Genomic DNA, 24,378 nt, shown 5'->3' on the forward strand with positions numbered 1-24,378 from the left:
AAAGGGGTCAAAGAATAGGAATGTAAAAATAATTTGACGTGGAGATTGTGCAATCCAGAGTATACGTATTATTACGTAGGAGAGACCGGCTATATTGCGCGATTGGCGTCGTTGAAATGCAAAAAAAAATACGCCCGACTCTGGAGCGTCTTTTTACTCTCTCCCTCTTCGCTTTACCCTTTTTTTTTTTTTTTTTTTTTTTGGGGGTACATCGTTAAAAAGACATTCATTCATTCAGTAGTCAGTAATCAGGACTAGATAGTCAGAAGTCAGTACTAAACACTTGCTTGGAATCTAAGACTCTCTCTTTTCTCTCTCGAAGTCAGAATCTGTCAGAAGAAGAGGATCCGGGGGTTTGACAAATGAAATAAATGGGTTAAATTCTGTTAAGAAGTTGAAGAAGAAGAAGAAAGAAAGTAAGAATAATTAGAAAGAGCGAATTGATTAAGGATGGTTATGGAGTGGAAGAGTGAACAACATCAACATCAACAACAACAAGATCATCATCATCATCATCATCAGAATCATCAGAGACTGCAGAAAGAGGAAGAAGAGAAATTGATTGTTAATGGGGTTTCTCCAAAAGAAGGATTAGGGTTAATGTACGTGAAGGTGATGACTGACGAACAAATGGAGCTTCTGAGGCGCCAGATCTCTGTCTACGCCACCATCTGCGACAAGCTTGCTGAGATGTTCAACTCCGTCACTTCCCAACATGACTTCTCTGGTTTCTCTCTCTTCTCTCTCTCTCTATTTTTTTTAATTAATTGTTTTCTGGGCTATTACTATTTTCCTCCTTTTTTATTTCTTCAGTTTTAATTCAATGGGGTTCCTTGTTATCCGTTATTCATCAATCGACCCTTGTAGGCAATTCAATTTGTAGTTTTGGTTCATAGATATGGATTCTTGGTTTTGGTGCATAAAAAAGGTTATATATATAGAGGGTAGATAATCCCGGGAAATGGATTGTTTATGTTTGTGACTGATTCGAACTCAAGACCTTATTCTTATTACTTTGGTGATTGATGGTCTGAGACAAAGATATTTGAAATCTTTAACTTCTATGCTAAGTTTTTACCCTGGTGCCTATTGCTCTATTAGTTTAATTGCTCATGCTTATTCTCCATGGCTGGCTAAAACAGTCTGAGACAAAGATATTGAAAGGTTAGGCTTGCATGAGAGCAGGTGCAGGATATACTTGTATTTTTCACCATTTTTTTAAACGGTTGAGTAAGGCGTGGTATTGAATGGGAGCAGATGTAGAATAGAATTTTTATTTTTTATTTTTGATTTAATGAACTTGGAGTAATATATGGTGTAAGCCAGAGATTGTTTTGTTCTTTTAAATTGTGTAATTGTGAGTTCTCAAAGCTATTGTACATGGTGAAGTGTACTGTTTTCATAAACACATAACATTTTATGTTAAAGTTTCAGCAAAATTTATCACACATTTTTCGTTCTTTTTGGCTCTAAACATTTTTTTTTTTTTTTTTTTTTTTTCTGGTTAGGACTGAAACTGGGAAGTCTTCACTATGATCCACTAATGACATATGGTGGCCACAAGATTACTGCAAGGCAGAGGTGGTCACCAACGCCCGTGCAGCTTCAAACCCTTGAGAAAATTTTCGATGAAGGTAATGGGACCCCGAGCAAGCAGAAGATCAAAGACATAACCACGGAGCTCTGTCAACACGGCCAGATTTCTGAAACCAATGTCTACAATTGGTTTCAGAATAGGAGAGCTCGTTCGAAGAGAAAGCAATCCACTCCAGCTCCAAACAATGCGGAACCAGAAGTAGAGACTGAAACTCAAGAAGAGCATTTGAAGGACTGTACAAAACCAGAAGAAGCAGAATTCTGTGAGAACCCTGATCCGAGGGAGGATAATGTCTACTTTCCAAGTCCTGAGGTAGCTAGATAACTTAACATTGAAATGTTGCGTCTTTACTTAGATGTTTAATCTTAAGGCATGTTGAAATGCTGTGTCATTGATGGGAAAGGGGAAGGAAAAGTGAATATCTCTATTCATGTTTTTACTTACAAAGTCGGGAATGGTAATTTTTTAAGGACAATATGATGTAGGGAACTAGTCTTAATTTACACTTGATTTTGTTTCCCTTTGGATCAGAATATCAATGATTGTTGGGCACTTTTTCACCTTGCAAGAAGTCTTGGGTTCGAGTCACCCCACCGCGTTGGTCTAGTTGCCTTTAGGGTGTCAGTGGTCCCCGTAAGGTGGCCCGGGCCCAGGATTATTTGGGGGCTCCAACCTCTTCCCCTATAACCTTTTTTACTTCATCAAAAAAAAAAAAAAAAAAAAAAACAGATCCCCCTTTCTTATTTCATTATTTTCCTTTCCAAGTCTCTTCATTTTCCCATCACTATCTTTAATAAATTGTAATGTGTTTGAAATTCTAACGGATTTTGCAGGAGTTGATGAATTGGTCGGCTAGTGGAAGTGCCATTGAGCTACAAGCCTTGCCTTCCTGGGCAGGATTGGATGTGGATGAGCTGTAGCTGGGTCTTATATGTCCTCTTGATGATCTTTATAGATCTCATGAATTTGAGTTTGTAGGCAATATTTATTTAGAGAGACTTCCTTATTGAAATATTATACCCATAGATGGTTTAGCATTCACTGACAGTCTGCCACGTGCATATATATATATATATATATATACATATATATATATATACAATCGTGTGTGGCAGACTTGGCAAAGAACTAATAGCCAAAGAGGTCTTTGTTGTTAGCATGTATATCAGTATATGTAATCTTTAGTCTTTACAATCTGATTGCGATGAACTTGGTTTGTTGAAACCTTCAAATATATACAATGGTATAATATGCTGCTTGTAATGACAATATCATATTCTTTTCTTTTTTCAAACATTTACCTTCAAGTTTAATTGGTTGGCATACTATGGGATGAAAATTTTTTTTTTTTTAGAGGACTTTAAAAAAAAAATACTGATATTTTTGATATGATATGGTAATTTTAAAACTGTAATCTGTTTTTAAATTTAAATTTCACCAGAGAATTCTCCAAAACTTTTGTGCTGCTCTGTTTTGAGTTTTGTTCTGCTATTGTTGATCTGACACACTAGGTGACTAGAGGTATTTTCTTAAAGAGTTGAATTGATTGCTTTAATTGCTTTAATTTGGAAATTGGAAGCCATGACAAAATAAAAGAAACGTAATAAAAACAGCAAAGTCCATTTTTCCCTGAACTTGTTTCTGGTCTGAATAAGAACACAAATAGTAGGTACAAGATCCGAGTGAAGAAGATTTTAACCACCAAAAAAAAAAAAAAAAGCAATTCCTATGGCTTCTTTATCGCGTCTTTGATAAGTTCTAGGAGCATTGACTATCATCGCTTTAAATTCCTCCATCTTCGGTGGTTGAAAGTTTGTTGCTTCTCTTCCAGGAGACAAATTCCAGGCAGCAAAGCAAAATGTCGGATATGGCATGCTATATATAAAGAATATAAATATAAATATACACGTGTATTTTTACGACCAAAATACTATCCTAACACATTACATAGAACATGTACATTAACATTTTGTTCATCTATCTTATGAATTTGTAGAACTCGATTGTTAGTGACTCGAGTCCTAAATATAAAATAAAATAAAATGCCATCAAGTGTCAAATGTCTTGGTTAGTTGATGGGGGAAACTGCAAAAACTCAAACCGAGTGCTTGACATGGACTTGGTTAGTTGATGTCATCATCGTTCGCCGCCGTCGGAACAAAGTGCTATGGACACAAGTTCTGTCATTGATCCTCTGTCTTACAGATTCAGCCTCTCTTTGGTAGTTTCAACTGCACCAATTCAATGCTTTTCAAAACCAAAAAAGAAAAAGAAAAACTGCACCAGTACAAATGAATTATTAATTTCATGGTTTGACAAGATGCACTGCAACCAAAAGTTTTAGTTCCTTGGTTTCTGACCTTTGATTTTGTGGACCTCCAGCCTCCTGAGTTATTTTCTTGTGGAGTATATGAGAATCTGTCAAAGGATTTCAGAGTGCCCACTTCATTCATACTTGAGGCACTAACCGGCAAGGGATCCTACAGAAATTGAGAGATTAACAAAATTCGAGTGAAAATTTATCACCTTTAGGATGATTCGAAGTTGACAGCCCATTGCCTTGAACGGAAAAAAGAAGAATCAAATATGAAAAATTTTACCTTGCCTTTTGACTTCTTGTTAATGGATTCTTCAAGATTTTCAATTTCTAGCTGATCGACATAAAACAAGATCTGCAGGAATAGAAAGTGAGCAAATAACACTTTCAGCTGAAGAAAAAGGCACCTATATATGCACAAACATCGAGGTCTCTGTAAACATGTGTATTAAATTTTGTATTGAGAACTTACCTTGTTAAGAAGATGAATATTTGATGCATTAGTTGCCATGACCTGTACACCAAGGCAATTGCCGTGCGTACTACAGAAGGGGCAGAAAATAGTATTGAACACACATCCATCTTTCTCACACCATATACCCCGTTCTGAATTACTTTCAAGAGTTCTATCGAATAGTCGTTGATAGACCGACGAAATATCTGTTACTAGAATGGGTATGCCTTTTGATGTCCTAACATGCTGAGGTTTCACTATTTCTTTGTGAAGGGATTCTAAATGAATCTTTGATGAAGTAGTCAAATAACACATCATATATTGATGATTTCCAGGAAGGCCCAAAGGGGTTTTGCAGAGTGAGCAATGAACACGTAGTCTCTTGTCCATTGCAGAATCATTCATGGTAAGCAGTTGAGCAACAGCTGACTTAAAATTTTCTTCTACGCAGTTAGTCTCAACACCGAGGTCAATTCTTCCATTTGGCTCTCCATTAGTACAATTAGAAGCATTCGCATCGGCAGCATCATGCTGTCCTTCAAAAAGGCAGACCAGTGATGAGGAAATGAACTTTCTTCGTTTCTGGGAACAAGAATTAACACTTGAAATGTTCGATGATTCCATTTCCAGCATTGATCTGCTTGTGTCCACAGCAGCATTCTTCTGAGGAGTAACTTCAGTCAGACACTGGGCTTCTGGAGAACTTTTGTTCCAATCAGTTGAGGACTGTTGATCAAACAATAATTGTCTTGAAACAACTGAGCCGGTCACGTCCTTAGAAAAGGACCTAGGACTTTCTGTTGTAATGCTGTCACCTGCACATGGGGTCTCCTTGACAATGGATACTTCTGGATCTTCAACGGAGAATCCCAGGGATAAAGCTGTACGGTACCTGCAATTGACTCCTAACTTGTAATGAAGTTCTAACCCTTTACTAAATCTAAATCAGGCAGACAAATAATTATATTTCTTTACTAATATTTATAAAATAACTAGAGATTAAACCTTGAAATGATTCCTTTAAAAGTGGGAGAGAATATTAAACCTTCAAGACTAGACCAACTTGAAATTTTAGCTTGAACCTAAAGGCTTTGATTTAGTCCAATATCTAAAACGCTGAATGAAAAACTTAAAATTTACCTTGAATCGTTTTGAAGACTACATAGGTCAATAACTTCCTGCCAGTTTTCAGCATCTTCATTCAGTTTTGCAGTTGTCTGGAGCTCCATATCATCCTGAGAATTCAATGAGGTACAGGAGACATTATGCCTTGTTAAGGAAAGCTCTTTCTGTCCAGAATGATCAGATTTGTTAAAGTTCTGATCTCGTTTTGTTGTAGACCCTTTAATTTGATCTGCAGAAAGTACATTTTCTGAACTGGTATTGGAAGTCTGCAAGGCATTCATCATATTCTTGTTCACTCGTTCCTGCAAACAAGTTGACTCGTTTGGTAATGTTTTTTCATCCATTGAAAAAGGAAATGAAAATGAAACATAGAATCAGGCTAAGGAATGAGAACGCATAAAGACCTTGACATTGCTGAAAAAGGATTTTAATCCTTCTACTATCAAGTCAAAGTTGTCGTACTGTCTAATAGATTTCCGCAGCCATTTGGAGATGTTTGCTCTGTTCCTTTCTTCCTGATAACGTTCATCTAAATGTGCACAGTGATGAAATAAGTGGCCACAGATATGAAGAAGGCAGAATTGAAACAGTATCCAGAGAAAAAGTTGCACCAGAAAAATAAAAGACGGACGAACACACAAGAAATTTGAATGTTAGTTAAAAAAGAGAGATATATAAAAGCAGTTCGAATAGAGATCCAGCATTGAGAATGACTATATGAGACTGAAAATAATCTGAAATTAAACACGAAGTTTGAATCACACGAGGCTTCATATTGGCGAGTTATAACCAAAGAGTTAGGTTTAGAGTCTTCTGAGAACTGAGAAGGATCTGTCACCCCCCAAAAACAACTGGACACTTTTATTCCCGCAACAAAGAAAGCTCTTAGAAGGAATTCTCAGTTATTAAAGATAACCATGTCAATTTTGAATATTTACCTAGAAATATAATAGCTCCATAATCAGACCTGTGGCGGATACAACGTCCTAAATAAAAAGAAAACACACGGTTACGATAACAAATTTATCAGAGTTTATATTTATAAAACTGCTGTAGAACCTATTATTCAAATCAAATCATCCAAGGAAAAAAGGGAAAAGGAAAAGAAGTGATAATTTGCTTTTCATGTACCTGCGGCTTGATTTAGAGCTCTGAATGCTTGCTGGCAGTACCACTCATTCCCGCTTAGAAGATCTTTGGATGCTTTATGTGCATCGTTGTACTTCTTTTTTAGCGAAACTAGAATATCATTTCTGATCAATTTAGAACAATCAGCGATCACTTGCATAAGATATGCTTTCCAGAAAAAAAAATTCAAAAAAAAAAGAAACTTACACGTTGGCAAATGGGATGCCGACAATTATCTTAAGATAGTTAAGTCAAATAAAACATCCTCAGTAGGCAGGTTTAAGGTGAAATGCAACGTGTTTAATGAGGTAAATAGATAGGCAAATCATTCACAAACACAACAAACATACAAGCTTTAAGAATCACACTATAAGCGAAATTACTTGATTGAAAAAAAAAAAAAACATCTTAATGGAGCCCCTACGCTCAAACCATGGAATAAGGAAACAAAATAATGGCGAAAAATGGAATGACGAAAGGGATACAACCATCCGGGCATTGTCATCAGAGAAATCAATTCCTTCTGAAACCTGCATGAACAACAGAAAATTTGAGAAAACCTAAAAGAATTACAATTAAATTTGCCAGTAACAAAATAGAACGCCAGGACCAACTTGCGAATAACATCTAGTGGAAGGATCATATTCGCTCTACGACTAAAAATTACACCTTTCCACGGCAAACTGCCAAAAGGGCGGCCCCTTTCGTACTAGTACTGTTTGCACACTGAGCAGCAGCCAAGTCATTATTCTTCAAACTCTTAATTCTTTTCCTTCTCCCAGAAAGAGGTCTATTGACACCATAAATTGCATCGTAGTAATCCTTCAAGACCGACTCAAAATCCTCTTGGCTGGCTCCTCTTGGTTCTGCACTAGCCAATAGTAGTCCAATTAGACGAAATTAGTGTTGAATCACAACAAAGCAAAATCAAGTCAAAGCATTAATATTTCTAAGATCTCCAACATTCGTGCATAAAGGCTAATCATGAGCAACATAAAAGATCAAATTCCTTAATGACAGTTTGTCAAAGGTTTATTGTCGCAATTTAGGGTTAATAGAAGGAACAGGAAATGAACATAAACCTTACCCACAAAAAGGGACTTGTTTGCATTTAATTGAGACCATTGACCTGTTTCACACCAGCGCTTTCTTAGCTTCTCCATAAGCTTATAACTCGGGAAAAATACAAGAGAGCCACCAGGCACGACTTTAAAAATCTCCTCCAAAGATTTTCCAAGTGAATCCTTGAAAAGAAGATACAAAAGTTAATAACACAAAATAAAAGGCCTATTCCTTATAAATCAAGAGTAAAGTAGTACCTGGAAAGCATATAAATTTGCTGTTTTATAACTTGCATTCAGTGGAAAATTACTTTGACCAGAAGACATTATGGCAGACCAAACCTAAAGTGACAGTGGTGATATCTTGTAAGTTTTTTGGTAGAAGGTAATATCTTGCAAGTTGAACAACTATGCAACCAACAAAAATACTAGATGAAAAATATATATATATATATATATATATATATATATATATATACCTGAGTTTCATTATCAATTACGTGTGCAGCTTCAAGACTCGTTCCAAATTGAACACCAAGTTCAGATGAAAAAGAATTCATTGGCGACAATGTCCTAAACAGAAAAAATGCAGAAATAGAGGATATTTGGAAATCATACCAAGTAGCATATTTGGACAGTCAATCAACGGCTTAACATATCATCTGGGTATACTTACCCTGATGTCAAAATAACTGACAAAGATAATTGAGCAATGTCTTTAAACACCACGGCTGGATTTAGGCACCATAAACTTAAGGTATATGTCCAGTCGCCAAAAGCTTTCCCTAAAGAATACCAAGCAAAAATGATGGTAATTTCACGTGTAATTTAGTAGGAATTATATTACCTTTTCAGTAGCAATATGAGATCTACGTCACTGACATGCTAGACCAGCATGTCTTCTAACTAAGTAGAAAACGCCTCATCCAAGAAATGTTCAAAACCACTATTTTACGATAAAATAAATATAATGCCATTTACTACTTACCAGCATCTTTCTTAACGTATTTTCGTACAGCAAGCTGATAATCATCCGTATGAAACCCATCTCTTGAGAAAAAATAAGTCAGAGAAGAGAACAATCCTGCAAAACATAAGAAATGATATGATAGATTGACATATTATAGGACATCTAACACAACAAAATTTGGATCTTTTACCTTCTAGTGTCATAACGGCCATGCCAGTTAAATGTATTTCAGCTGTTGACTCTGTATCTGACGCATCTTCTATTGCCTGAAACCAAAAACAAAAGTTGAGACCATGCAGTTTAGAAATGGAACACATAAAATTCAACAGATTTTTACAAAAGATACCTTTGCAGCACATTCTAGCAAGATTGGAAAAGATTGTTGGGAAATATTAGCTTCTTGTAATTCTTTCAATGCCTTATCACCAGTCCAACTACAACACGTAATGCCCCACCAATAAAAGAGGAAAAAACAAACAAAATATAGACATTACAAAGTATAGGATTTATCAACTATAAAGTCTCAAAGACCTAAAAACACCTGGTTGTCACAATATATTCAACACCCAAGTACAAAAGTAGACTATACATAAATTCTTTCATTATGCTTACAGGAAACGAAGTGGACTGGAGAGAAAGCAAAGGAGATTGGAAATTTAGGACACGAGTTATGGTATATAGGTTGGGAAATGAATCACAATGGAGTTGGTATTCTAGCGGACAAAACTGTGAAGGATGACGTAGTTGAGATTAAACGAATAGGGGATAGAATTATTATGCTCAAATTGGTACTAGGAAATAAGTTCATCTATGTAATTAGTGCTAATGCTCCACAAATAGAATTGGATGCGGAAACTAAAGTCAAGTTCTGGGAAGACATGGATGACTTAGTGTGTCGTATAGGCAATGAGGATAGTATTTTCATTGGAGGAGATTTCAATGGGCACGTTGGTAAGGATAAGGAAAACTTCGAAAGGAACCACGGTGGTTTTGGTTTTGGAGCTCGAAACGAAGAAGGAAAATCTATTTTGAAATTTGCATTGGGACATGATTTTATCATAACACACATTTTTCAAGAAAAGAGATTCTCACTTGATCACTTTTAAGAATAGGAGGAACTTAAGCCAGAGATTATTTTCTCACAAGGTATATAGAACGTTCTCTATGTAAGGATTGTAAAGTAATTCCTGGAGAAGTACTAGTCACCCAACATAGGTTGGTGATCTTAGATGTGAGCATTAAGCTTTGCTATAGAAGGACTAAGATAAACCACCTTCCACGAACTCGTTGGTAGCATTTGAAGGGAATAAAGCAATTGGCCTTTAAAGAGAAGTTGTTAGAGGAGGCTACTTGGTCATAAATAGGTGACGCAACTACTACGTGGGATGCCATGGCCAGCTGCATTAGAAAAGTGGCAAAGGAGGTACTAGGGGAATTTAGAGGTAAAGGCTCCCCAAGGAAAGAAACCTGGTGGTAGGGTGAGGAAGTTCAAAAGGCTATTAGGACCAAGAGGGATTTATATAGAGATTTACCAAAGCGTAAGGATGTTGAAACTTTTAATAAGTACAAAGAAGTGAATAAAGAAGCTAAGCGAGCAGTTGGTAAGGCTCGATCTACTTACTTATATGAGGTATATAGGAAACTTGAGACTAGAGAAGGAGAGGAGGATATAAACTAGCTAGGATAAGAGAAAGGAAGTATCAGGACCTAAATCAAGTGAGGTGTGTTAAGGATGATACGGAGACAAAAGATAAGGACATTAGGGAAAGGTGGAGGAGTTACTTTAAGAAGCTTTATAATGATGATCATGCGATAGAGTTTGACGATCTTAGGTCACAAGGAGAACCTAATGTGATGTATACAAGAGGAATCAGAGTCTCGAAAGTTAACTGCACTACGAAAAATGAAAAAAGGAAAGGCATGTGGGCCAAATGATATTCTAATAGAGGTTTGGATGGCGTTAAGAGATGTTGGAATTGTGTGGCTCACTAAGCTTTTTAATGAGATACTAAAGAAGAAGCATATGCCTGATGCATGGAGGAAAAGTATTCTTGTCCTCATCTTCAAAAATAAAGGAGATGTGTTGAATTGTAACAATTGTAGAGGCATAAAGTTAATAAGCCACATTATGAAACTTTGGGAGAGAGTTATTGAAAGGAGATTAAGGGCCACAACTACCATCTCAGGTAACTAATTTGGCTTCATGCCAGGTAGATCAACCACGGACGCCATTTTTCTGCTTAGGATGCTGATGGAAAGGTACAGAGAAGCCAAGACAGACCTACATATGGTCTTTATAGATTTAGAAAAGGCATATAATAGAGTACCGATGGAAGTTTTATGGTGGGTGCTAGAAAAGAGAGGAGTGCATATGAGGTATATCAAGGTAATTAAGGACATGTGCGATGGGGTGGTCACGAGTGTGAGAACTGCTGGAGGCTACACGGCAGAGTTCTCCATTCGGATTGGCCTTCATCAAGGATCTACTCTTAGTCTTTATCTTTTCACCATTGTGATGGATGAGCTGACAAGAGAAATCCAAGATAGAGTTCTTTGGTGTATACTTTTTGCAGACGATATAGTTTTAGTTGATGAATATAGGGAAGGAGTTAACTGTAAATTAGAACTGTGGAGACAGACTCTCGAGACGAAGAGATTTAAGTTAAGTATGACGAAAACTGAATACATGCATTGTAGGTTTAGTAACTCAAGTAATCAGAGTGATGAAATTTCTTTAGATGGTGTGGAGATTGGGGCTTCTAGGAAGTTTAGGTACCTTGGGTCTATAGTGCAGTACGGAGGAGATATAGAATAGGATATTCAACATAGAATTAAGGCAGAGTGGGTTAAGTGGAAGAATGCTACGGAAGTTTTATGTAATGGCAAAATGCCTATTAAGTTGAAAGGAAAGTTCTATAGGATTGCAATCCACCCAGCTATGTTTTATGGTAGTGAATGTTGGGCCATTAAGAGACAACATATATTTAAGATGAGTGTGGTAGAAATGCGTATGTTAAGATGGATGAGTGGCCATATGAGAATGGATCGCATAAGGAATGAAGTTATTCGTAGTAAGTAAGTGTAGCACCAATAGAAGATAAGGTGTGCGAATGCCGCTTGAGGTGGTACGAGCATGTCCAACGTAGACCGCTAGAAGCACCAGTTCGTGCTTCAGAGGACATTCTTATACCTAATACTAGGAGAGAGAGGGATAGACTAAGAATTACGTGGACCGAAGTAGTTAGAAAAGACATTCTAAATCTAGGTCTTTAAGAAAGTCTAATTTCGAACAGAGCTGCGTAGAAAAGTGAAATCCATATAGCCGACCCCAGTTGGGATTAAGGCTTGTTGTTGTTGTTGTTGTTGTTTTGTATGTATTTTGTAGCAACATGATAGGAACACAACAAAACTCAATGTAATTTTGATGCTATGTTAATTTGCACAGTTCATCTAAGAATCCAAGGGTCACTTTAAAATAAAATAAACAAGTGATAGTATGAAGGACTAACTGCATCCATATTCATAGTAGAACTTACCAAGAGACATATTCTTGAAAGTCACACTTTTCCAACGTCTTTTTCCTATGATCAATCCAACTTAGAAGGTCCTAAACATTTTGGAACCAATATAGTATAAATAAATTTACGTTATGTAATTGTGAGTAAAATGGATGAAATAGTACCTGGGTCATTTCATACAAAGGTTGGTACACTGTAACATTCTCTTCGCACAGGGTTTCTAGTTCTGCCTTCAATTCTTTTAAAAGTAGAGCAACTATGTAAGAAACAAACAACTTAATCATAAGAAGAAGGTGTTAATAGTTTGTAACCTACTATGCAATGTTTCTTCTTCAATATCCACACTACCAGCATCACGAGCAATATCTTCTATATTACTGCAAACAAATAAACAAGACTAAGACTCGTGTATTATCAATTACATTCTTTGTTTTCCAAAAACAGATTACACAGTATAAAACAAAAGGAGGAGATGAAGCAGTCTGACGTACTGAGCCTCGTCAAAAATTATAATGGCTCTGTTAATTTTTACTTTCATAGCACCCCGTATAACTGGATTGATAATGTAATTATATGGACAAAATACCAACTGAGCACTATCCGCCATGGAACGTGCTGCATAATAGGAACAACCTAGGAAATGGTTTGAAAAAAAAAATCAGACATATTTGATAGAAAAAGAGCTGGATGTCAACGTTTTCTTTAACCTGTAAAAAAATGAAAATTTAGGGGGAACCTTTCACAGCTTGCCCAATTTTAACAAGATCTTCTATGTCAAAGGCTTCATGGCAACCTCCTTTATAAAGGGATGGATGGCATTTAACTTTATCTACATTTCTGTTGAAAAGAGAAACTAATAATCATGCTCAAGTCATAGTTTGTCCAACTCCAACTAAACTTGAGAAATAAAGCAATAAATAACTCACCTATATTCGAGGCATCCTCCATTTTTATCTCTCAAAAGGCGCTTGCTGAAAATTCAAACAATGCAATTTAGACACCAAGACAAAAACCTTCTTTAGAGAAGGGGAAATACAAAGGGTTGTGACAGAGAAACGAATACCATTCTTCATCAATTGTATCTTTTCCACGTATAGATGCATTAGTGCAGTAATGCTTTCGTGAGGCCTGTACCATAATGGACAAACAAGCATTTGAAGATGCCATTAACGAATCACAATATTTTAGTGAACAGTTGAATATTCTTTCATACTTTCCTCCAGTAAGCTAAACCCAGATTTCAGCAAAAGTATGTTTTTATGTTGCAATATTTCCGAACAAAGAATGCAGGGAAGTGTTAAGTACAGAAATAAGTAGCACATTAACCAAAAAGACCACAGCTTTAAAGAGCAACAATTCTGAATGAGGACACCAGTTAGTCAAACTGTCAAAGGAATTTAATCATAAAGATCAATAGCAGAAGAAACCACCAGCTTACCAAAACAGACATTGCTACCCGGTATCCAGTCTTTCGATATTCGCGAATCACTTGAGAGATTTGTGAATGTGTCCTCCTTATAAAAAAATAAAAATAAATTTTACTATTTTACTGAATTCAACACCAAATATCCTCGAGCAGCCGTGATTAGAAATACTTGTTTGTAATGTACCATAGAACTTTTTGGGAAAATTCAAAAACTAATCCAAAACATACTCGAATATCTTATTGAAAAACACACAACTTACGTTGCATAATATATGGTAGGTGTTGCCTTTGCCTTCTTAGTCTTATTATTTAACATGGTTTGGGCTGATCCAGGACCTTCTGGTGCCAGCATACCTAAGAAGAATAATAAAATGTTATCCAATAATGCGAAACCCGTAAAGAAAATAGCAATCAAAAACCCATTTTAATCGCATTGAAACAGAATGGACTTGAAATAGGACAGTAAACTAAAGGCAATATTGGACAACTGTGAATCTAGAATAATGAAAATTAGACTTCAGATAATCACAATGCTTTCCTGCGAACAATGATAGCCTAAAAAGCAAAGAGTTTTACAAAAATATACTGCTTTATTTGGCTCCATGGAAAAGCATCTAACCAACGTGAGGAAAATAGCGAGGAAACATTTGGTATGAATTCCTTTCTCTTATCCTTTAAACTTTGAAAGGATTAAAGTAAAAGCCTCGTAGAGAACTTAAAATGCCTAACCTAATCCATTCTCTCCTTCAATCCCTCTTACCAAACAACCATAAATCTTAAAATACATTCACTAATTCACCCTTATCCCTCCTTCCACTTTTTCCTGCTACCAAATAAGGCTTTAAGGTTGTGCTTGGTAAGAATGAGAGAAAATTGAAAGGAAGCAAAGGTACATAATCTAGGTGAGGAAAGTGAAGAAGAAAACGGAGGAATTTTCTCCTACTATGTCTGGTGTCGATTCCGTTCTCTAATCTCCATATTTAAAACGATTAAAAACTCTCTTTGTAGGATTTTAAATTTTTCATCGAATCCATTTCCACATCTTCTCTCTCCTACTAAACAACCATAAGTCCCAAAATCGATCCACTTTTCGCACAGATCAAACAAACTCCAAGACTCCAGATAACTGTCAACAAATCCATAAATTTGACTATAATGACTGTTAGAATTTAATCACAATGCTCCGCTGCCATATAATGCTTTGTACGATTCCATAGAAAAGGCCAGAGACCGAGAAAATTGAGTACCTGAAGGTTCGTCTTCAGGAACAAATCCGCCGCCATGATCGAGAGGATCGGTCATGGCCTTGGGGTCGGGCTTCGACTGGGACTGAGCCGCCTTGGACCCACAATGTTGCTGCCAAGCGATGGTGGAGCAAAGGAGCGAAAGCGTTTTGCCGGTTCCGGTGGGAGACTCGAGAAGCGCGTGGCAGTGGCCGTCCCTCTTTGCCCGATCTAGGGTCGCGATGACCCTCCCCATGAACGCCAACTGCGTCCCGTACGGCCGGTACGGAAACTCCACTTGAATGCCTCCGATGTGATACGCATTCTTTGACATCTTAGGGTTAGGGTTTGCTGTCGACGGAGTTGCAGAAGAAGAAGACATCTTTGGAGTTGGAGGGAAAAAGCACAGAGCTTGAACTAGAGAAGCTCCTTTTGTAAGGGGCGGGAAAGTCAAAAAGTTCTTCAATGACGAAATATTGGGGGAATGTAGAGTGTAATTAATACAATTACCCCTGTTACTTAAGATTTTAGCATTTGTGCCCCTAAACTAAAGTTCATTTGGCATTTCTGTTTCTAAACTTGATTTTTTGTGCATTTCTGAATTTTCAAAAAGAAAACAATCAGCTCGGATTGTCTTCTAAAAAAAAAATACCGTAAGGGAGAATTACACATTTATGAATTTTGGTTCAAGGTCTATGGTTAAAACTATTTTCTTGTAAATAAAAGTGTCATAGTTAAATTTAAGGGAGGCATGTAATGAAGAATTTAAGAAAGTGATAATAAGGAAAGTGGTCTACACAAACCTCAATCAATCACCCATTCATTTCATAGATTTGAGTTTAGAATTCGAGTTTTGCTACAGTAAAAAGCTCTCAGAAACAGTCACGTCTAACTTTTTTACTACAGTAAAAGGCTCTCACATAAAATCAAATCTCAACTCTAATTAAAAACTCGAATCAGCGAACTAAACGGGCCCACGTGAGTTATGTAATTTATAATCAGTGCAAATATTTTAGTTTCTTATTTCAAGATCTTAGAGATATTTGTAATTGTTTCATTTTCTTCTAATTCTATATTATTATATATCACACACTTTACTTTCAACGAAATCACGCCCCGTTCATTTTGCCGATTCGAGTTTAGCTACAGTAAAAAGCTATCAGAAACAATCAAATCTAACTTTTTTGCTACAGTAAAAAACTCTCATATAAAGTCACATTTCAACTCGAATTAAAAACTCCAATCAACGAACTGAACGGGCCATTAACATAATTTCAATATTTTTTAAAGTTGTATGATATTACTCTAAAAAAGGTCATTTCAATATTGTTTGTACCGCATCTTATAACTTACGAGGGAAAATGAAATAATAACAACTATCCAAATATAAAGTTTTATTGGGAAAAAAAGTACAATAAGACTACTGGGTGAAGTTACGATTAATAACAATGCAAGTATGCAAATGCAACATAACGTTTATCTTTTCTTTCTTGTGTGATATTTTTAAATGAAAAATCGGAAGATTCTAAATGAAAATTTATCTTGCACCCTTAAGAACTATAAATGTATTTATTCAAATTATCAGTCTCTTTACAATCATTATCTTCTTATTTTTAATCAATTTAGGTCATATTTTTCTTCGCATTTTAAATGACAACTCAAATTTTATTGCTACAGTGTTTTTTCTCACAAAAATTTAAATATAATTTTTTTACTATAATATTTTTCTCTCAAATACACAACTCAAATTCTTAACTTGAGTTGTGAAACAAACTCACCCTTAATGTTATAAATTTAAACAAAACATCATTTGACAAATCCACTTCTTTATAGCCATTTTGACATTATTTAAAGGAAACTTCAGCGTCAAATTTTTAACAAAATAATTGTGGAGATGTTTGGTTCATAGATTAGAATCATAAGATTAGAACTATTTTTTATTTACGTGTATTTTTTATGAGGAAAAATACTATAGCGAACCATAAATTATGATTTGAATCGGGGTACGAATCCCCCAATCAAACAAGCATTTAGGGATTGGATTTTCAGTAAATTGGCAGTTTGAAGAGTTATTCACTTATTTGGTAATTTCAAAGAATAAAGAATTAAACTCAGTGGAGAATTTTGTATTTTACTCTTTGACAGTGATGAAAATGCATAAAACAAGAAGAAGTAGGGGTATTAAATAAAATCCGGTAACATGTTGTCCTTAACCCAAAAAATTGTAAAAATTCCCCGTCACGGCCACAATCGAGATCGACGGGAGGAGAGAGAGAGGAGGGGCACACCAGAATCCAACAAATCCAATATAAATTGCAAATTAAAAATACTTAAATAAATAAATAAAATAAATAAAAATCGAAAGAAATAGAAACAAAAACAGAGAGAGAGAGAGAGAGAAGAAGCTCCTTCTCTTTACTCTTTCTTTTTCGTTTTCAATCGTTCCTTTACATTAATGCCCCAAATCCTCTTCAAAATCTTCTCTCTCTCTCATCGATCTGCCAACCAATTTCTCGATCCCAAGCCATCACTCGCCGATTCGTCCAAATTCTGTTATCCGTTCGTTCGATTTTCGGTTCTTCTTTTTGTTTATCATCATTTCTCTCTCTTTTTTTTTCTTGAATTATTGTGGGGTTTTTCACGTAATTTGGGGCTTGGGTTTGTGATCTGTTCGGAAAAATTGAGGAATTTGGGAAGATGGCGGGGCCGAATATGGATCAGTTCGAAGCGTATTTTAGGAAAGCGGATTTGGATGGCGATGGGAGGATCAGCGGAGCTGAAGCCGTCGCTTTCTTTCAAGGTTCCAATTTGCCCAAACAAGTTCTTGCTCAGGTCAGCTTCATCCTTTTCCTCTCCAATTCCTTTTTTTCGTCTCTTGTTATCCACGGCTTTTTAGGTTTTATGGATCAGTGTAACTTTTTTTTTTTTAACTGAATTGCCATTTTTGTCTCTTAATTTCGCGCCTTATAATGGGATATGTTGTCATTATCTTGCCTGATTGGTGAAGCTTTGGGGGGCCAATGTTGTGTGTTGAATTTATGTATGTGAACATTTGCAGATCGGAAACAATAAGATACAACCTTATTTTGATTACATTTTTGTTTTGAAACAATAAAAGATGTATCTTTGTTGTTTGAGCGCTGCTATTCAGTGTCTAATTGTCTATAGTGTATCAGTCGTGGAGAACTGTAACGTTATTAACAAAAAAAGAAAAAGAAAAAAGAAAAAATTGGGTCTCACTATGTTATGTGGCGGTTTTAATATATCGTCACTTGTGCGGTGATATGATGATAAATCATAATTTTCATTTTTCTTAGTCAGTACTATGATAATTGAAACGAAACGACCTATTAAGCATTAAGCAAACAAGATTGTTCAAATTTCTGCATGGCGTTCAACCTCTAAAATGAAAGGAGTTATAAAATAACGTCTTCTCCTTTGTAAGTAGCTTTTGGTTGCAGAACTTGGAAATGAGATATTGATGTTTTATGATTTACAGATATGGATGCATGCTGATCAGACCAAAACTGGCTTCCTTGGCCGGGCTGAATTTTATAATGCTCTCAGACTTGTAACTGTTGCACAAAGTAAGCGAGAATTAACACCTGATATTGTCAAGGCAGCATTGTATGGCCCTGCTGCGGCGAAAATTCCTGCTCCACAAATTAATCTTCCAGCCGTATCCGCACCTCAACCAAATTCAATAGGTGTTGTGTCTGCCCCACAGATGGGGTCTGTTGCACCACCATCTCAAAGTTTTGGATTTAGCGGCCCTGTCGTTGCTAATCCAAATATCAACCAGAACTATTTTCCTCCTCAACAAAGTCAGTCTGTGAGACCGCCTCAAGCCATGCCTACGGTTAGTATGGTGGCTCCAAATGTCCAGAACACCAGCATATCAAACGAATGGCTCAGTGGAAGGGCTGGGGTACCTCCTAATGGTCCCAGAGGGATCAGTCCTATGCCTTCTCCTGCACTCAGACCACAAGCTCCGGTTTCAACACTTCCTCAACCAACAGTTAACGACCCGAAATCATTATTAGTTTCTGGAAACGGGGTTTCTTCCGCTGCAAGTTTTGGAGGCGACGCGGTTTCTGCAACCCCATCTTTGAGGCCAATGTATTCTGCAAGTAGTGCTTCTGCCTCAATGGCTGTTGTTCCAGCATCCAGTGGGCCCCAATTTTCTAGCAAGAACAGTTCAATCAATTTGTTACAGGATGCAGTCTCTATGCAGCCTAAGGTTAGTCAGTTTCAGCAGCCCCAATCAGGTTTGAACCCAAACCAGCAGGCTCCTGTCCCGGGTTCTTTGTCTTTTGCATCATCGGGTGTTTCAGTGGGAACGAGATCCTCTATGCCAGGCAATTCGCAGGTTCCCTGGCCAAAGATGAAACCATCTGATGTTCAGAAGTATACAAAAGTGTTTATGGAAGTAGACAGTGACAGAGATGGTAAAATCACTGGTGAACAGGCTCGGAATCTGTTTTTGAGTTGGAGGTTACCAAGAGGTGATTTTATTTCTCATATCTTTCTTTTTGAAGTTCAATTAAGAGTGAATTCACTATCTCCCTCTCGTCTCTTCTTCTTCTCCTTTTTTTTTTTTTGCGTTTGTTAAAATATGATATGTTGTCTGTTCTCAGAGGTTTTAAAGCAGGTGTGGGACTTATCTGATCAAGATAAGGACAGCATGCTTTCATTAAGAGAGTTTTGCTTCGCTCTTTATTTGATGGAACGCTTTAGGGAAGGTCGCCCTCTTCCAGCTGTCCTTCCAAACAGTGTCATGCTTGATGAGACGTTGACGTCAATGACGGGTCAACCCAGGGTCCCTTATGGCAATGCAGCTTGGAGTCCAAGCCCTGTAACTGGTTAGAGTAGTTTTTATGTCTTCAATTTTGCTCTCATTCCCTTCCAGATGTTTCTTCATGGACAATTGTTCCTCTTGTGCTTAGGTTTGGGACAGCAACAAGGGATGCCAGGTGCTCAACAACTAGGACCTACTGCTAACTTGAGGCCACAAATGCAGACACATCCTAAGCCTGACAGTGTGCAACCAAATCAGCAAAATTCTAGAGCACCAGGTTTAGAGGACTCGTTCTTAGACCAACATGATAATGGGCATCACTCAAAACCTCAAGAGCCAGCAGCTGGAGTAAAAAAAATGCATTTTCTTTGTTGTTTAGTCCATTTCTTGCAGCTAATCATTTGCTTGAATCAGATCTCCAAAGAGTCGTTCTTTTTCCCTGTTATTAAAAAATATTTTTCTTTGCTTCCTGCAGGTTGAAGAGATGAAGAATGCGATATTGGATTCGAAAGAAAAGATTGAGTTCTACCGCACAAAGATGCAGGAACTAGTGAGTAGCTTCTATTATGATTCTTATACTTCTGGCCTTTTGATAAGTGAACAACAGTTCCAAATTTTACGCAGTTGCGTGCAAAAGGGTTGAACTTATATCCAGGCTTTTGTCTTTTGTTTCTTAAGATAAATCACTGACTGCACCATCAATGGTGAAGTTTGTCTATTGATTGTCGCTCATCATGCTTTTATTGTGAAAAAAAGATGCTAATAGTGTTTGGAATGAGAATAAACACCTCCATCTGACATCAGCAGTTCTATGATTCTGTGAAAGCTAGTGTATAGCCTTTTGATCAATCATAGAATGGCTTCTCTGTCAGAGAAACACTTGCGGCAATCATAGAATGGCTTTTCTGTCAGAGAAACACTTGCAGCTGTATTTGGGTTCATAATCAGTTCAATCGCAGTTCACATGTTTGTTTCTGTTTGTCATTTATTTATGGTCTTTGCTGTACAGGTTCTGTACAAAAGCAGATGTGATAATAAGTTAAATGAAATTACAGAAAGGGCATCTGCAGATAAGCGTGAGGTAGTTTTCAAGATATACTGAATTTTGTGACTCTCATAATTTGCATAATTTGAAGTGCTCTTGTTGAATTGAATCTGCTTTAAAATGTGTATTACAGTCTGAGTCACTGGGGAAGAAATATGAAGAGAGGTACAAGCAAGTGGCAGAAATAGCATCTAAATTAACTATAGAGGAGGCCACCTTCCGTGATATTCAGGTAATCATATTCAGCACCTTCAAACTTATTACGCTGAAGCCTTGCAGGTCTGTCTGTTTCTTTTTATGTAGTTTCTCTCATTCTCTTTCTATTATTCAAGTTCGTTTTCGAAAATAAAGTATTTTGGCTTTCAATTGGTTTGTTTATTACTAAGGAATGCTTTCATTTCTCATGTAATATACTGGATTTGATCCTTGTTAAGCTACAGCTTATTGGTGATTTTTGTTACTTGGCTCTGTACCAATTATACGGTACCTTGAAGAGTCCTCTTCTTGTGAACTTACACTTCAGTCTATTGATGTATCAAATTCTTTTAATAATATTTTTTAATTTACTCTCAGGAAAGGAAAATGGAGTTGACTCAAGCAATTGCCAAAATGGAACGGGGAGGCAGTGCTGATGGTATCCTTCAGGTAGGTTTTGAGCAAGCAGCTACGATGCTGCTATTTGAGATTCTAGACAAGTTTTCCTTTTATTGACGCAGTGGTGATATTATAGGTTCGAGCTGATCGTATACAATATGATCTTGAGGAGCTTATAAAGGCTTTAACTGAGCGTTGCAAGAAACATGGACTGCGTGTCAAGTCAAGTGCAATAATTGAGCTTCCAAATGGTACTCAAATGTCTTTTTCCATTCCCATTGAAGAAAAACACAAATAATGTGACATCTATCTGCTAAAAGGTTTTTCCAGTGTAAATATTAGAAAACATTCAAAATATTCATATTTTTAGGTTTTGGTATTCAGTTGTCACCTGGAGTATTGACTCTGGTATATTGTTTTTGATCAAACGGTGCATTTTAACACGTGCATAAGAATTTTTTTTCCTCTGTTGATTTCCTCAGAGGTATGAGGTCCACATTTTGGATTTATATTTGTTTCTCCTTCATGCTCCACTACGTCTCAAATCTTATCTGCTGGGTCGAAGGGAGGGTCAAAGGGAGGAAACAGTCCCACTAACAATCACCATTTGCAGTACTACCAATATGTCCTAAGTTTCTAGTGACTAAGAAAGTTATTGCTACACCGGAACATTACCTCTATTTGTGCTTTATTCATCCTGCCAAGATTCTTATTGTTTGTATTTGTGACACAATGGTCTTTAAGGCTGGGCACCTGGCATTCAAGAGGGAGCAGCTGTTTGGGATGAAGAATGGGATAAGTTTGAAGATGAAGGTTTGCCTTATATTTTTTTTTCCCTAAATTTTTGTTCTCCAATGAGTGCTGTCATTCTACTGATGCATTTGAAGCCTAATAATTTGAAAAAAGACATTGACTGATTTTTCATCCTCTGAAAATGCAAATTAAACTTTCAGGATTTGTTAGCGACCTCACAGTTGATGTGAAAAATGTCTCTGTCCATCCAACATCTCAACCAGCTTCTGTTCAGAGAGAAATAGCTTCCCTTGATGGTGCCTTTGAGAATGAATCTGTATTCAACCATAATGAAGACGAATATGCAAGAAGTCCCCGCGACAGTCCAGCTGGAAGAACTGCTGTAGGAAGTCCATCTCAAGCATTTTCAGACGGTCATTATGATAAAGATTCTGAAGCAGATGCAGAAACTCATAGGTGGGGATCCATTATTTATTTCTTTCACTTTTTATACTTTATCGCTCGCTTTTTAGAAAATTAGCAATTACCCTTACGTCATGATGATGCTGATTTAAAAAATCTCATCTGACAGAAGTTTTGATGAATCAACCTGGGGTGCTTTTGGCAATAACGATGATGTCGACTCAGTTTGGGGCTTTAATGCTCAGAAAACCAACGTGAGTCCTTACGTCCTGATTCTGATGCACCTTTGTGGCTTATATCAATTAAATTTTGATATATGTCATGCCTTTATTTTTTTGAATATTTACCTAGTAGGCGGTTTTTTTTTCAAGGTAAAGATGAGACAATCAATAATATCCTAGAGACTTTTCTGTATGGCGTTGACAGATAGAGCACATTTTTAATTTGAAGAAATGCTTTTTCTTTAGACAAGACAACCCTCCTCTATCCTTCTCCTTGTGAACTTTAATATTATGGTTACTTAACTGGCGCCTGGTCAAGCCTGAGAACAACAGTCCAGTAGCATCTTAAATGTGTCTTTTTTACCCCTTTTTTCGAAAATTCACCGCACTAGCATGTTTCGTTGACATATGCATTAGACGAGGGTTTCTAAAGATACACTTGGCTTTTTAGTAACATTTGTCAATATTTATTATGGTCCTTTTTCTTCTGACATGGATGTCTTGGCTTGCTGCTTATTCTCACTCTTTTGACAAGTCGCTAAACAGATGTAGTAATATTCGAAACGAACGATAGGATTCTGCTTCTACAACATTATAATGTCAATTCTTTTCATATTCATGTCATACTTCAGGACACAAATTCGGAGAAGAACAGAGATTTGTTTGGGTCGGACAGTTTTTCTGTTAACCCAGTAAGAACTGGATCCCCACAAGCAGGAAGCGCCTTTCAGAGAAAGAGCCCCTTTACTTTTGATGATTCTGTGCCTGGCACTCCACTCTCCAGGTTTGGAAACTCGCCAAGGTACAGTGAGGCTGGGGATCACTACTTTGACAATTTCTCGCAGTTCGATTCCTTCAGCACGCATGATGGCGGATTTTCTTCACAGCCTGAGAGGCTCACGAGGTTTGATTCCATAAACAGCTCCAAAGACTTTGGCCAGAATTCTTTCACAGATTTTGGCCAGAGTTCTTTCACAAGGTTTGATTCCATGAGTAGCTCCAGAGATTTCGGCCATAATCCGGAGAGTCTTACGAGGTTTGACTCCATAAGCAGTTCGAAAGACTTTGGCCGCAGCGGCGCATTCTCATTCGATGACACAGACCCATTTGGTTCCTCTGGTCCTTTCAAGGTCTCTTCGGACGTTCAGACTCCTAAGAAAGCTTCTGATAACTGGAGTGCTTTTTAGTTGGCGGTTTTATCTTTTGTCTCTCCCGCAGCTCGGTTCAGTTTTCCCCATTTTGTGTTAGGGGGTTGATAAATTCACGGTAGCTATTTTTTGTGTGTTGTATAGTTTGGAACTATATAGATGAATCAGTTTTATTATTTGTTTGTATGGCCTTCTTGTACCTTTCGTAATTATGTATTGTTTGTTTAATTTTTTCGGCTATGCAAAGATTGGAAAATTAATAAACAAACATCTTTCTTTAAAATGATGGTTGTCGTATTTTTTTCTGGCTCGTACAATTTATTTATTTATTTATTTTTTGGTGTGTGTGTGAAAGCTGGCTCCCGCAAACATTAGGGCTGTGTTTAGAATTAATTCCGTTTTTGTTTTTCACGTTTTTTGAGAAAGAAAAAATAAAAATATTTTTAAAACGGTGTTTAGCGCAATAAAAACAAAAAACGAAAATGAAAATGATTTTTTGGTTTAGTGTAAAATGAGAAAGAAATAAAAAATAACTTTTAGTCGTTTTTTATTTTTTATTTTCGTTTTCTCCTCTCTCCAGCATAGAGAGAAAGAGAGA

At 36.8% G+C, this 24,378-nt stretch overlaps 3 protein-coding genes across 3 annotated transcripts; 2 read left to right on the top strand and 1 right to left on the bottom strand.

The window, feature by feature from the left end:
• The first annotated feature begins 217 nt into the window (after positions 1 to 217).
• Positions 218 to 2,650, top strand: LOC21407585 (WUSCHEL-related homeobox 8). Its single transcript, XM_024164354.1, has 3 exons — positions 218 to 727; positions 1,509 to 1,909; positions 2,431 to 2,650. The coding sequence occupies exons 1-3, from the start codon at positions 451 to 453 to the stop codon at positions 2,515 to 2,517; spliced, it is 765 nt and encodes a 254-aa protein (XP_024020122.1). The 5' UTR covers positions 218 to 450; the 3' UTR covers positions 2,518 to 2,650.
• A 631-nt stretch (positions 2,651 to 3,281) lies between these two features.
• Positions 3,282 to 15,205, bottom strand: LOC21407586 (Fanconi anemia group J protein homolog). Its single transcript, XM_024164329.1, has 28 exons — positions 14,844 to 15,205; positions 13,857 to 13,950; positions 13,609 to 13,684; positions 13,234 to 13,298; positions 13,097 to 13,141; positions 12,907 to 13,007; positions 12,662 to 12,803; positions 12,486 to 12,547; positions 12,335 to 12,408; positions 12,189 to 12,259; positions 8,999 to 9,086; positions 8,843 to 8,918; positions 8,671 to 8,766; positions 8,359 to 8,467; positions 8,162 to 8,255; positions 7,941 to 8,024; positions 7,709 to 7,865; positions 7,291 to 7,487; positions 7,107 to 7,151; positions 6,829 to 6,857; positions 6,625 to 6,746; positions 6,432 to 6,479; positions 5,898 to 6,022; positions 5,509 to 5,795; positions 4,387 to 5,260; positions 4,198 to 4,269; positions 3,958 to 4,077; positions 3,282 to 3,828 (listed from the first exon to the last, which is right to left on the bottom strand). Exons 1-28 carry the CDS (start codon positions 15,199 to 15,201, stop codon positions 3,805 to 3,807), a joined length of 3,735 nt encoding a protein of 1,244 aa, XP_024020097.1. The 5' UTR covers positions 15,202 to 15,205; the 3' UTR covers positions 3,282 to 3,804.
• A 2,019-nt stretch (positions 15,206 to 17,224) lies between these two features.
• LOC21407588 (epidermal growth factor receptor substrate 15-like 1) lies at positions 17,225 to 23,956 on the top strand. The gene is made up of 13 exons (XM_010096268.2): positions 17,225 to 17,651; positions 18,319 to 19,324; positions 19,457 to 19,681; positions 19,766 to 19,965; positions 20,093 to 20,167; positions 20,627 to 20,698; positions 20,796 to 20,894; positions 21,236 to 21,307; positions 21,393 to 21,507; positions 22,001 to 22,069; positions 22,210 to 22,465; positions 22,581 to 22,665; positions 23,265 to 23,956. Exons 1-13 carry the CDS (start codon positions 17,517 to 17,519, stop codon positions 23,817 to 23,819), a joined length of 2,964 nt encoding a protein of 987 aa, XP_010094570.1. The 5' UTR covers positions 17,225 to 17,516; the 3' UTR covers positions 23,820 to 23,956.
• The last annotated feature ends 422 nt before the right edge of the window (positions 23,957 to 24,378 follow it).

Source organism: Morus notabilis, unplaced genomic scaffold (genome assembly GCF_000414095.1).
Source record: "Morus notabilis unplaced genomic scaffold, ASM41409v2 Scaffold314, whole genome shotgun sequence".
In the NCBI taxonomy this organism is placed as follows: Eukaryota; Viridiplantae; Streptophyta; class Magnoliopsida; order Rosales; family Moraceae; genus Morus; species Morus notabilis.